Raw genomic sequence first — 15,019 nt, 5'->3', positions numbered from 1 at the left:
AAAAATGTGAAAGGTTTGCTTTTTTTCCAGTATTAAATATACATTTTTCAAACGATGCCTCTCTGTAAGAAAAGGGAAAAGTGAGGAAGTGAGTAAAATATGCACAACCGCCTGTCTGTTCTCCTTCTTTGATACTGGTGCTGGTGACTGTACAAGCTTTGTATACTGCTCATATACTGTAATCTGTCTTCATTAAGATATCCATTGATAATATCTTTGTCAAATACTGTGTGTTCTTGTCAAATGTTTTCTTCTGCTACACTGAGAACGATTGTTTTTGATTTGTTATGATTGGAGAAAAAGAGCATCACTATTTAATTCAGAAACTGACACAAGAATGAGGTTGTGAAAGAGCCCAAATGGTTTGATTGGAGACATTATGTAAACTAACTGGACATGTACTGAAATGTACTGATTGTGTACGTGTACGTTAAGTTTCCAGTGTTAAGAGCGAAAGTGCACATATCAGTTAACTCATAATCAGCTCATATAAATCAGATCATGCATTACTACGTTCATGATCATAAGATTTTATAGAGAACTATGAGCTGACCAACTGGTCATCAATATATGTCACTTATACTTTAAAACAAATGTTTACATTAATTCTATATACTGTACATCAGGAAGCCAAACCACACACTGACTGCATTTATATCCCTGTATGGTGGATCACTGTGATGTCTCATATCAGCCTCTACTGGTTGTATAGAACTCACACACAGTCTTAAAGCTTGAAGCTATATCATGTTTTTTTTCTCTCCAATATTTACCTTTCAGATAGCCTTCCCACACTACAACACAGGCTTCTTTGGACTTTGTACATATTGTATTGGATGTGAGCATTTGCTGTATTTAAACTTTTGATGTACTGGAAATGACAGAATTTTCTTGTAAAGAAATGAGTGTCATCCCAAACCTGGCAGAACACAGACAGCAGTAAGGAGAGTATTTGTTAGCTGTATGGAACGTACCCAACCACCTGGCAAGCAAACCAGCCAACACCAATAGAAACAATTCTCCTTAATTAAAATTTAGGGCACCCTCAATTTGTGAAGAATTCATACAGCATTACGACTACCTTTGTTTACAGATATATGATATATGGGATATCAATAGTGTGACATCTGCTTTTAAATATTGCTGCCACCTACAGATGGAACATATTTCTGAATAAAAGCACTGTAAATCTCATGAATATTAAGGATAGATTTTAGTGTCTGAAACCAGACTAAATTTTCAGTAGGAGGCTCCAGTCAATTTCATGCTTCTTTTTGTATCTGCAGCCAGTCATTGAGTTACTAATACACATTTTCCAAACAGTATTTAGTCAATAACCTCGTTCGCATAAAATGTGTTGTGCATACTCTCAGCTAAGATGAGCAACACTGTTTGTCCATCTTAATTACCATTCGCTTACACTGTACGTGCTGTGAAATGTTTCCCCCTTTCGCTGAAATGTTAAATTAGTGAAGTGGAAGACATCGTAATGAGTTATAGATGAATATCTTTTTCCTGCTATTTACAATATAAACATGTTCCTACCTTGTCAAGTAGTTAAGTCAATAGAAGATTTGTCATAATCTTAAACAGACCAAATAAATCCCTCTTCTTTATACATCTTGAGCATGATAATTGTGTTAAATAATCTATGGTGTGCACCAACTGGGATCTTGAGGGGGTGAGGGGAAAAAAAGTCCTTTGAAGATAAATCAGACATTGTAGGGGGAAAAATGAGGATAACATGCCTCTGACCTGAAAAACCATTTTAGGAGCAGAGATTGTGTGCTTAAGAGAAACCATGTTACATTGTCTTTGGTGGGTCCTGAGGCTGAGACCCATCTCCATAGCTGCCTACACCTGAGGGACTTCGACGAGTTCACAAATCAAGGCCTCCGTGCTCTTGAAGTTTACACTGGGCGGTTGAGGAGGGCGTTGTTGTGGGGGTAGGGGTAGGGGTGGGGGTGGTAGGGATTATTCTTATGACCTCTGACAGCCCAGGCTTTGCAAAGAGCCGTGCACCTGAGAGGTTGGCTTATTTCTGTCTAATCAATGGAAGCGTACTGAGGTCAATGGCATCAGAGGGGGATGGCACGGCGATGTTTGCAAATGAAGCACATGAACACACCTTCATCCAGCTGCGCTCCTCTGGGCGCACTTTTCCACCCCCTGTAAATCACTCGTGTCAGCGCTTGTAGTCGTGATTTGTTTAGTCGGCAAATCCTGATGACATTAACATGCCCCGATTCCCCAGAGCGTGGGGTAATAAGGCAGGATAGTTACACGGGCAGAGGATAGGTGTGGGCACCACGCTGTGATGCGGTAATGAAACCCCCGCCAAGGCTGTAGCACAGAGCGGTTCCAGCCCGTGTGTAGTAGTCACACATAAATACATCTTAGCGAGGACGACTCGGGTGGAGACAAGAGTGGATGAGGGGCTTGTGAATATCATCCCTGCGAGCAGTCTGATGAAAGCGAGGGCTTTGTGTGCGTCAGCGAGAATAATTACTGCTCTCATCTTTTCCGAGAGCCAAGGCCTGGTTCATGATCCAACCAGTGTGGGTTATTGCTTGGAGAGTCGAGTCGAGTTGCTCGTGGGCCATCTCTCTTGGCTTGCTGTTTCTCCTGCAGTCAGTGGGAAACTCAAAAATGAGGGCCTGCATGTCATAGCCAGCGTCTCCCCATATTGATGCCATATCAGACAGACGTAACGTATGACACTGCTAAACATACAGCCACTTTGCAGTTAGCTTTTCATTTCTTGACGTATATACAATTCCGGCAAAAAAAAGGATGGCCGCTCATTGGAAGGCCTGCTTGCCATTCTGAGGGTCACACAAACTAACCGGCTATTGATCTACTCTGCGAGCTGGTCTAAGCGCGTCTCATTTGGCATCCACGATCGTCTGTAGTGCTTTTGTCTTTTGTTTATTCGAGTCAGTCGTAATTATTCAGGCTTGATGCATCTAAAAAAATGCGCGTCTCTCCTGAGGCTGTTCCAGGTTAATTAAAAATTCACCATAAGCAGAGGGCCTGAAGCTCGCTTGAAAAGAAGACTCCTCCGAACGACCACAAGGGAGGAAGTGAAACACGGAAAAAAGTGAGCGAAATTAATAAATAAATCGATGAATAAAGCGGAGGACCTGTGGCATGGGCTGTAGCATCACAGAGGGGAAAAAAGGTGCGCCATCTGTTTGTAGCTGTGCATCTAACCATTTTTTCCTATTGCAATCACTGGAGACTTAATTAAAATGAAATTGTCTCTCCTCGGGTTAAAAAAAAGGAATGATTCATGGCGATTATGACTGAGCACAGACTCCGACTCAGAGTGCTCCAGGACCACCAAAGATGGGATCGCTCCCACTTCATAATTGATGTCAAGCACACCAAAATGTGATCAACTAAAAACGGGCCAGCAGTGTCAAGGCTGCAAAAACGGCAGGGGGGCATCATCGTTTTTTTTGTAAAAAGGTCTGCCCGTTTTCAGAGGCTTCCTTCCACTTCACGGACCATCTTTTTTTCTCTCTCTGCATACTTTCTTTATTCAAAAGAAAAGGGGTAAAAAAAAAAAGAACAGAAAACTCTAGAAGCGCGATAAGGCCTTGTGAACGTCGGAGGAGGAAGAAAAGTGAATGGCTCACCAAGAGCATTCGTCGTGACATCGCATCATCTTTTTGATGCCGACCGGCGCGGCGTGATGGCCGGCCCGAGGGATTAGCGCCAGCAGACAGCGGAGTCAGACCGCACTGATTAAGCACTTGAGAGGAGAGGCTGAAAATGACTAATCCACACATATTTAGTATTCATGGAACAGGGGCAGGCCTACGAGAGATCACCTTGACAGGTCAGCTTAAAAAAAAAAAAAAAAAAAAAGAAACGAATCGAGCTGGGGGAGGAGGGGAGGAGGGTTAGAGTCCCACGAGTGGCTCTGGGGCCAAGTCGAATAATTATAACTTTAAAAGATAACTGATTGAGTTTTCAGACGGGTGATAAGAATCTAGTTCATTTGAGTGTAATTGAAAATAACCAATATACTCCATTAAGGGCAGTTAATTACACTTCCAAGAGCTTTCAAGTGTGTGCCTATGTGTGTGTGTGTGTGTGTGTGTGTGTGTATGTATGTGTGTCTGTGTGTGTGTTTGCGGGGGAGGGGGGGTAAACTTTAAAAAGCGCTTTATCATTTTAATAAGCCAACAGAATGACTGCTACTACCATCTGCACAGCGGGAGGAGGGGCCCATTTATCTCTTGGGCCACACAACACTAATTTATATGCCAGCGCTGTAACTAGGCAGAATGGGTCCAGCGTTCGGACGGAGACTAACAAACACAGGCGGCACAGGAGTCGAGAAAAAAGTAAGAATAGCCTTTTTATCTTCGCAAGATTCACGGCATTCTCTCGCCAAAGAAACGTAATGCATATTAAAAGAATCGCACGGTTGCAGCGGCACCACTGTTCCGTTTTTATGTCGAAGGCGAGAAGATAAGATGGGAGAGACCTCTGCGCACCCAGCACATTAATAATATTCCGCATTAATGACGGATATATCTCATGCAAAGTGTAAGCAATTCTTACATGTAATATTAATCAGTTTTGAAAATGTCATGGAAATAGATGAAAAGTGGAGATATCGTTTTCAAGGCCTTCATGGAAAAATAATTGCATGTCTGCGTAGCTGTGTGTGTGTGTGTGTGTGTGTGATATTGTTCACAAGGCAGTCTGAATTCCAGAGGAAGAAAGTTCTGCATACATGCGCTTTTTCAAGGATGATGAAAACATAAATCACTTCAAGTGCAAACAGCAGCGACTGGATGCCAGAAAACCATAAGAACGTGATGAAATCCCTGTGTTTACCAACCTTGCCATGACCTTAATAACTAAGTCAATTATATGCATCAAACACCCCAATAACGACAAAGAATTAGGCTACCACGCAAACACCAAAGCCTTGTACACACTTCTAAAAAAAGTATAATAAGAAGGAAATAAAATAGAAATAATAAATCCTTTGTTGGCAGAGAAAGAGAATTACTAGATAAATCTAACAAGAGGCTGAACCGTGGACTGGCTGGCTCAGACAGGCTGCGGCAGCTCTTCAGAGAATACACAAACAAGAGAACTTATTTTATTTTTCAACTAAAAATGCTATCTGTCCTAACAATGTCAGTCCAGAGTGGAGCCTCCTGTGCATTTCTCCAGACAGCTTCGGAGGATCTCGTCACGGAGCTTTTGCTTTCTATTTACACAGAGGCTCTTGATGTTACACTATAACATGACCCATCTCCTAGATAGCCACACATACAACACAGCGAGCCTAAATATACACACACACAATCTTAAAGAAGACTGCATCATAGAATTTCTTAAAATATTTTCATTGCATTCCCCCACCCCACAGACACACACACACACACACACAGAGACACAGACACAGACACACACGCAGTAGCCTTTACACACCAGACAAATGAAACCGAAAAAGTTTTCAGGAGTTACAACTTACAACTGTTAATTTCCATTTATTGATTTTGTAAACACTCTTATCAAGAGTAACTGGAATGCATTTCTAATTAAAAGTGAAAGGGGGCTGTTGTGTTTGTGCAGCATGCCTGGGCCTTAGCTCATGCATTTTCAATCTAAAACGCGCTGGCGTCTGCATGCAAAATGGGCACGGGAAGGCCGGAGACGTTTGGGGGCGGGGGGGGGGGGGGTTGGTACACGCGTCGGGGAGATAGGATGGGCACATGCTCAGCCATGCATCGGGCATATATAGAGAGGCTATGCGAAGCCGATACCAGCACAATGGGTTGTGTGATGGTGGTGGTGATTTCTTTTTTTATTTTGTGGGGGGGAGGGGGAGGGGGTGCATGAAGGCGCCCCATAATCTGCACTTTGGTCCAAGAGTTCAGCGGCAGTAAACACAAGAAATGGGGTGGGGGGGGTAGGGGAGCCAGGGGAAACCTGAATTAATTTGATGTTCTGTATTAATTTTTTCTCCACTTGACAAGTCATACATGTCTAGTTGGCTGCTGCAGTGATTTTTCTTTTCTTTTCTTTTTTTTTAAATTTGCAAACTATTATCAAATTGTTCCACCTCTAAGGCAGAGACATGATAAACTTTGGCAACAAAGTAGGCTAGATTGGTAATTTGACAGATGATAATGGCTTCACCTTGCTGTCAAATGCCGTTGATGCAGTTAATCTCAACACCTCCTGTATAGATGTAAACCTTCCTTAGAGCCTGTCTGTGCAAAGAGCTTACTGGTCAAATGTGGAAATCTACTAGCCAACTAGCTGAAGATCAATGGGTTGCTTTTCCTTTGAATTTTAACTTCAAAACCAAAAAAATACATAACCTAATGAAAATGTGGATTAAAATGAAAATGTAATTATGGATGGAATTATGTACTATGTAATCAAAATGTTAGTAACCTCGATAACTCTAATAAAGCACAATGACATGAGTGAGCTTAGCATATTCAGCACATGTTGTTTTTTTTTATGTTTGTAGCAACATGCAATTCTGCATGAGAAGAACAAATGTGCACCTGACACAGATTAGCATAATCCATTCGATTCATAGCAATGCACACAATGTAAGTTAAGACGCACTAACAGAGCCTTGTAGTGAAGGATTGCACAAACATGACGCTGAGAAATTCAAATGGGTTTAAATGAAGCAGGTATGCAAAGGGCAGTGCATCATTAACATCGAAGAATTCCTTATTTGCATCAGAAACAGGCCATTAACAACATGCATCGAGTACAGTAATAACTAGTCTGTATTAATCTGTGGTGTGATACTGGAAAAACTCTATCCAGTATCAGCCTCTTTTTTTCCCTCCAAAATGTGATGTCCCTGACATCTAACCCAACTCAAATGAATGCATAGTACAGTATAAATGCTAGCGGGGTCAAAGGTCTTTTTTATCTTGTTAATGTTCAGTCAGTTCATTTAATGCCAAAGTGATTGCATATATTGCATAATTCCTATGAAAAGAGAGCAAGATTTTATCTTTGTACTCCCACCCCGAGTCAGAAAGTCAGAAAAAAAGCAGACAAACCACCCGTGGAGAGTAGAGAGAGGGAGGAGAAGAAAAAAAAAAAGTCCAGAAAAGACAGACAGTCCACCTGGGTCCACCATCAGGGTGTGGCGGTGTGGTCCCTGAGGAGGCCGTCGCCCGTCCGCTCCTCCCTCGACTCCTCGTTCTCGCCTGGCATGGCAGGCTCCACCTGCGGGCATGGGGTCGCCGCCTCCACCTCGGAGGGCTCTTTGGTGGCGCTGCCACCGCCACAGCCGCTACTGCCGCTGCCGCCACCGCTGCTCCCACCGTCGCCGTCGGGCGCCGGGACGTCCCGCTCCTGGCCTGCCAGGCTGGGCGACGCCATGGGGGTGAGGAGGACCGAGGAGGGGGAGTTGGGGGACAGGTGCTGGGCCAGGAGCTGCAGCTGGTCGGGCTGCGGGCCGGCCTCGCCACACACGGCCTGGCACAGGCCCGAGAGGCCCTGCAGCGTCTGGCCCATGCTCAGCTTCAGGTGGCTCCTCTCCTGCAGCAGCTTGTCCTTTTGACCTCGCTGTCGGACAGAGGAAAGAGGGTGGGGTGGGGTGGGGGGGGTGGGCGTTGGAGGGGAGAGACGCAAAGCCATTAGGAAGCCATTAGCCGCAATCTCACATGGGCACTAATGGCCATTAAAGGAAACAGTGAGCCTGGCAGCCAAAAAGGATGAGGAAGAAGGGAGTGGGGGGGTCTGCCACAGGTCACAAACTTGAAACTTAGAGTAGTGTTGAGTGCTAGCCACATCCTCAGCCAGGACAGAAAAGAAACATTAGCCACATCTAGTGTTGGCAGTAATATCCACCAATTGCACCATCAAGTGCTGGCAAGATGCTGGGACAGAAAAAAAAACTGAATTGCAAACACAAACGGGCTTGACCAGACACACAGCTCCGCTGTAAGTAAACGAATAAGAAAACTGATTCAGAGAGACAGAATAGTTTGACAGACACAGACATACAGCTGAAATAATTAAACAAACATAAAAACTGAGTCTGGTCTGTTTGTTGCCATAGAACATGTTCCATGAAATTATTCACAATATAATTAAAATATGGGTGTTTCTGTTTAAACTCTCAATACTACTTTCAAATAAGTAACTGCACTGGGTAAACCCAATCTGATTAGATTTCGCCCTGCAGCTGAGGGTGGAAACTTGCACATATTATATTATCTCTCCTGCTTCCGTTTGTGGGGACCAATCACAAAATGGCTTATACACCTGCTGTACCCAGATTGTTGGTCTGATTGGTTGAGGGACTATCCAAGTGTACAATTGAACTATGCTCAATGATCATACCTCTTGTGCAGTAGAAATACAATGCAGACTAATGTTCGATATCAAAAGATTGAGCTTGGTCTGGTGATAGCCAGGCTAATAAGTAACAATTATTTTGTTCAACTTTTCCCCATATGAAATCCAACCAGAAATCGATTGGTCGGTCAATACTAAAGTAGAAAGAAGCAAAGAAAAGTCAGGGGAACATTTTCAAATTCCTTGTAGATATAACACTGACGTGGCTCTACAGTCCCTGATTTTAAGAAAGGGGAAAGAGATTTCGGATCCAAAAAAGCCTCAGCCATAGCTGTAATACAAACACAATAAATTGCACTGAAACCGCTGTGCTGTAAAGGGCTCCATAATGCTGCATTTAACCTTGAAGAAAGAAGTACCTGGCCAATACAGGCTGACTGTGCCCGAGGTAATGCCTTCAACATAAAGCCCAAAGGGTGAAAACTCAACTGCCAGTCAAAAGATGGCATTGGCTTTCACTAATGCACTTTTAGCACCAGCCTTCTCAGCTGAAACGGGCGGAAGGAAATCTACTCACACTCTCAGTGCCAACTGTTAAGTTAAGTGAACGTGTAGAGTGCAAGCACTTTGTACTCTTTTGATTTAATTAGTCATGACTACAGACTGGGAGAATCAGTGTTTTTGTCTGGGGTATTACATTTAAAAAAAAAAAAAAAGTCAGGGCTTGGAACATTCAAGCATAGAGACATCAAAGAGACCTGTCCCAACATTAGCACAGATGCACAGTGCGCACTTGCATTAGAATCGACATACCAGTTTCTTAATCTCGCACTCGAGCTTCCGAACGCAGTCCAGCTTCCTCTTTCGGGACCGCTGGGCGGCCACGCGGTTCTTGCTCCGGCGACGGACGTCGTGGACAAACTCAAGCTGTTCCTGGGTCAGGTTCTGTTGCCGTAGCATCTGCTGGAACGCGCTGCGGGTCATGGCGGGGATCTGCTCCACCGGGAAGGGCAGCTGAATCTGGATCAGAGGCAGACACAACATGGCAGCCGACTGACACAAGTGGGTGACCCCTGGAGCTGAACTCATCATACAGGCCATCAATCAAGCTCATATAGCCTGGCAGAGAGGAGCTTGCCAAGTGAGTGCAGTCTCCTGCAGCCAGGGGCATAGGTGAACCGATGTCTAAAACGGATCTGAAAAGAATCAATTCCAGCAACTGCCCAACGCATCATTAAATGTGCCAAGGAGTAGCTCGTCTGAAGTACGCGGACGCAATCGTGATTAGCAAACTGGAGGAGTTTGTGTTTTTGTTCTTAAAGAATTACACCACACACTTTTGAGCAGATGTTAAAAGCAACGTTTTTTTCTGGGCATTCTATGCCTCTGGTTTTCCGTTGCAGACCATTAATTTCATCTGACTCTGCCAACAACAACAACAACAACAACAGTCACTGTTTCAATTCAGAAGGAGGTTCAACAGTCATAAGGTGGATGGCAATTACCCTCACTTGCAGATGGCAGTGGCACCTGTTAATGACTGCATCAAATCTCACGTTTGGAGGAAAAAATATCTTCATAAAAATATATTGCACTTTGTATTTTGCATATTTTGCGTAATGTTTTGGTAGGTCTTACTGCTAGAAACAGAAACAAGAATACAAATATTGTAGTTTTATTCCATGCAAACTCGAAGGGAAAGTTCTTTATTCCAGTTCAGTTGGCACAGGATGACCCAATAAGAAGAGAACTGATCAGAAAACTTGAGGCCAACATGAATCACCAAAGACTAAGACAAACTCACCTTCCCTACCACATTTAACAAGATAACTACCCGATGCTGCTGCGAATCACACTTTAAGCTTGTTGATGTGCAGGACAACACATACACACAGAGAGAAACCCTACAAGTGCACTATGTTGTATTATATGTAAATGAGCCAAAGCTTCACTTGCTATCAAAAGAGTCCCAATGCTACGCCTATGGTAAAGTCGCAGAGAATTGAGCAGTGTTTACAAGCTCAAAAATTAATTTCTATTATGCAAAGACTAAACTTTTGGTGACAATTTACATAGGCTACAACCTTCATGTAATGCTTCATTTGCAAAGCTAAACTGCAAACAACCCAGTTGTGAATAATAGACTTCCTAACAGTGTGCTGTAACAGTATATTAGCCAACTGGAGCTATGCATGGCAAACGTAACAGCCTTTATCAAAATAATTATGGTAGATGTGTACATTTTATCTCAAAAGAGTCTAACCAATTACCTTGATGTTAGCACCTTACACTACAAGCCGAGAACAAATCAGATAAAACATGCACGTGTGTGTGTGTGTGGGGGGGGGGGGGTACGGTATAAAACAAATCGTAAATCAAGACAAACTCACTCAAATGAGAGAGAGAGGGAGGGAGGGAGTGGGAGAGAGAGAGAGAAGAGGCCCAAGGGGGAAAAAAAGGCCTCACCAAGCGCAATCAGAGAACAGGAGGAGAGAAAACAAAGAATTGTCTCAATCCAGTAAGAGCTCTGCTTTATCACCCAAATCCATCATCTGCGTACGCCAGGCACAGACCAATAACAATGCGGCTGGCCTGTAATTACATGCAGATTCACAGGATGTCTAGAATGAGGTTCTTGATCTACAACTATGCAGATACTTTAGCTTGCAATAAAAGTATGATCAGACTGCTGCCTGCATCACAGGGATCAATGTACCGGTAAGACCAAATATGAATATGCTACATTAATAATACATTTCACAGATTCACAGAATTTGGGAATACCCACCATGAGGTAAAAGCTAGGTGATAAGAAGTATAATTAATTCATTAGTTAATTAGTTAGGCTGTGGCCAGGCCACCCCGTGTGGGGGTAACCTAATTATGAAACAAAACAATGACTGTGAGTCCAAAGATCAGAGAGGGTTCTTCTGATCAGATGCCATTTGACTCCTTGGCCAGACGCTTGGGTGAATATTGTGGATTTCAGTATTTCCTGCCTTACACTGCTATGCAAGATCCATCACTAGTCCTAATCCTAGAGGCCTCTGTGTGTGTGTGTGTGTGTGTGTGTGTGTGTGTGTGTGTGTGTGTGTGTGTGTGCTGTTCTAGACCTGTCTCTAGTCCTAATCCAATAAATAAATAAATAATAAATAAATAAATAGGAATCTACGGTAGCCAGTGCATCCCTCCTCAGGGGTGACTGAGTGGACACCTGAGTTGACACGCTGAGAAAAAAAAACACTCACCTCCTCTGCCCGCTCCCGACGCCCCTCCCTCTCCCCCTCCGTGTCTGAGTGCAGGTCGTCCTCCGAGTTGATTGGGGACATGCAGGGGCTCGGGCTCATCTCCTGCTGCGGCAGGTTGGAGCAGTCCACCACCGGCGTCTGGGCCTCCTCCGACCCCAGGTTCCTCAGGAAGGGGCACTCGCCGGTGGTCGAGCTGAGATCCAGGTGCTTGAGCCAGTGGAAGTCGGCAGCGGCGCTGGCGTTCTCCGACGCGGACTGCTCCACCACTTCGTCCAGGGGCATGGGCTCGGACAAGGAAGTGCCCAAGTCGCACCAGAAGCCCTTGGCCAGGTGCTCGGCCACCTCCCTCTCGACGCTGCTCCGATTTCCAGACGTTTTCATGGAGGGGATACAGGACGGCGTGTGGCCAGCAGTGTCGAAACTGAGGTCAGACTCTGCGTCGGTGCTGCCCACAACGCTCCCTGGCTCTATGAGCTCGGGCGAGTTCAGCTGGCACAGCCGCTGGCTACTTTGGTTGGGGGTCCTTGCTGTTACCATAGCTGGGTCTGGGGGTGGACTGCATGCCTCAGGCATGCCGATTTGACCAGAGAGGGGAGACTGAGATTGCTGGTCCAGAATGGGACAGGTCTCCATGGAAACATCATCCGGGCAGCCACTGCTGGCAAGATCTAGCATAGCCTCGTCTGCCATGGAGTCTCCGACGTCGCCACTCGAGCCCACCATCTTCAGGAAGGGGCACACTTGCTCTGGCGCTGTGGATAATGAGGGCTGCAGCTCAGGGCCACAGTTTTGCAGGCAGAACTGGTCTTGGCCATGGGCCTCTGGGAATGCAGGGCTCTTTGGTGAGGGGAAGCCCAGGGTTAAATTCTCCTCTGGTAACATAGAGGTGCTGGGCTGTGAGGGCTGACCAACAAGGCAGGGGTCTAGGCACTGGCCTGCAATGCCTACGCGGTCCTGCGTTGTGGTCTGGGATATGTCCTGTGTTGTGTTTGGGGATATGGCCTGTGCTATGGTCTGGGATATGGCCTCTGATGCGTTCGGGAATATGTCCTGCGTTGTGTTGGGGGATATGTCATGCGTTGTGTTCGGGGATATGTCTATGGACACATCACCCGGGACCAGGTCTTGGCCGGATGTGGTTGTGTCATTACATTGATGCCCTTTGTCACCACAGGACTTCCTTTTGGCTTTTTCAGCATCTGTTGTGACACAGGCATCCTTGTGGAATTTGGGAATGAGAAACTCAAAACAGGATTGGTCCAGGTTATGAAAGCCCAAGAATGTTGCACATCGATGGATCTCTAAAATGTTGTCTTTGGTGAAGAGAAGCTTTGCTGTGTAGGCAAACTGCAGCAGTGGTTCAAAGCCTTCCACGGTCACCTACAAGTCATACAAAAGGCGATAATTTATTGTGAGCAGTACATCCTGATACCATAAGCATGGAATGTCCGTATGTCCCCTATCACTATCTATTCTGTCTTCACATTGTTTATCCTGTCTTCACATTGTTTATCCTATTTCCATGTAAATAGTCAGATGCAATTACTTGCACACACAATTAAAATGCAAATAGACTTGTATACATATACTTTTTCCCCCAGAAAAGCAGGAGGCATATTGTTATTAAAGTCAAACTCTGGAAAACGTACATTGTCAGGAAGAGTGATGACTCGATTCTGACTGGCGTGGACCAGGAATCTGGAATGGAAGAAGTCACTGCAAGAGGCCAGCACTGAAGAATGCGCTCGGTAACTTTGACTTTCCACGAGAACGGTCACATCACACAGCACGTCGTTCTGTCGCTGCTCATCCAGGGAGCGGAGGACATGGGAACTGTGAACTGCAGACTGGAAAGTGAAAACGGACGTCCGGTGGCCATCCACAGACATGATGCCTGGTACTGGCTACAGGAAGGGAATGGGTGCATTTTAATAGTGTGCGTGAACTCCTTGCACAAAGACTCATTGTATGACCATGAGATGCATTCGATGCATAGTTAATGTAAAGTAGCCTAATGTCTGTAGGCTACTTCTACATGTTCAACATACATTGGTGGTGATTGTCAACATTTTGTCACGTAGGCTACGCTAGTTAGATCGAAGTATTTTTATGATATTAATATGCACAACTCAATTCAGCACAACTTTGAAATACATGTTTATATTATTGAAGACATAAACGCTTTACCAAGGCTAACCTAAGCTATTCTTGAAACTCTAACACTTTGAGCCCGTGGCTGGTTCGGAAGTGTGATACTACTAGCAACCAACTAACTAGTTCTGTCAGTGTCATGCTCATCAGTAGCCGTGTACAGTAACGTTATGTCATTTCGGAAGTCCGTGTTGGAGACCGACATACTTGAGGAAAGTGAAAAGACAGCATGCTAGCCCATTTATTTACGCATAGACTTAAATGTTATCATTAACAACTCTGTCTAAGTTACGCAGGATAGGTAGTTACCCAGTAAACCTTGACAATTTAGCATTATCGGTTACAGGTGGTTATTAGCACCGCCCTAATCGAATTTTGTTTTGTTTGGATGTAACGTTAACGTTATTTACACAAGACAGGGCCGGGGTGATTGAACCTCGTCAAACATACTTCTGCTATCCAAGTTACACTTATTGAAAACATGTAATCTTGCAATGCAAGTCTCTTGACACCACACACCGACTGTTTGCATTTGTTGTTGAATAACGTTATCCTGGAATAGCTAACTAGCATCTGGCTAGCGATAGCTAGCTCTGGAATTCAGCTGGTGATGCTATGGCTTCTCAAGGCTTTTCATAAAACGAGCGTTGTGTCAAGCTTTTATCAGAACAAGGGACACTGTTCTTTCTGTGCTCTTGTTAGATTAAATCGAACAACATCGTTAGAATTTAATAGTAGACTAGTTGCTGAAAATCTTGGAAGATATCTTCCATTTCAAGAGGTGGTAAATATGTGTCTGTCTAGCTAGCTCTCTATCGTTAGCTAATTTTGTCATATTCCAAAATTGAGCTTCCTGCTCACCTACCGTAACACACAGTAGGGATTTCCTGTGTGAAAATGAAGTGTGATGTCATGAGTAAAACAACACTAACCTGTCATATCACCTTGAAGACAATGTGTCAAATCTATTCATTTTCCTGCAGTCTCTCATAACTGTTCCGAGTTAAATGCTGACAGGCACGTAATCATGTGATATTTGGGAAAGTTCTGCCAGCCATTCGTATGTTGCAAGCCTGGACTACTGTGAGGCTGCGCAAAGTATATACTGCGCATGTACCATTTCAACTAGTCAGTCTCTCATAAAATGAATAAATACTGGTCAGTAAATAAATTAATAAAAATAACCAATAAAACCGAAAAGTCGCCTACTGCATTTTCTAAACGGACTAGTCCACCTATGTCAACAATATAATCGTAGTCACATATTTGTACTTTTTTTAATCCAATAAGTATACTCATTAAAAGCAGGA

General features: G+C 44.3%; 1 protein-coding gene across 1 annotated transcript; it reads right to left on the bottom strand.

The window, feature by feature from the left end:
- Positions 1-5,503: 5,503 nt before the first annotated feature.
- On the bottom strand, positions 5,504-14,791 carry LOC134099098 (transcription regulator protein BACH1-like). The gene is made up of 5 exons (XM_062551822.1): positions 14,642-14,791; positions 13,208-13,462; positions 11,559-12,938; positions 9,124-9,330; positions 5,504-7,575 (listed from the first exon to the last, which is right to left on the bottom strand). The coding sequence occupies exons 2-5, from the start codon at positions 13,445-13,447 to the stop codon at positions 7,144-7,146; spliced, it is 2,259 nt and encodes a 752-aa protein (XP_062407806.1). The 5' UTR covers positions 13,448-13,462; positions 14,642-14,791; the 3' UTR covers positions 5,504-7,143.
- Between the last annotated feature and the right edge of the window lie 228 nt (positions 14,792-15,019).

The sequence above is a fragment of the Sardina pilchardus genome, chromosome 13, assembly GCF_963854185.1.
Source record: "Sardina pilchardus chromosome 13, fSarPil1.1, whole genome shotgun sequence".
NCBI classification, from domain to species: domain Eukaryota; kingdom Metazoa; phylum Chordata; class Actinopteri; order Clupeiformes; family Clupeidae; genus Sardina; species Sardina pilchardus.
The sequence above is the reverse complement of the archived record's forward strand: the minus strand, read 5'-3'. Positions and strand labels throughout refer to the sequence as shown.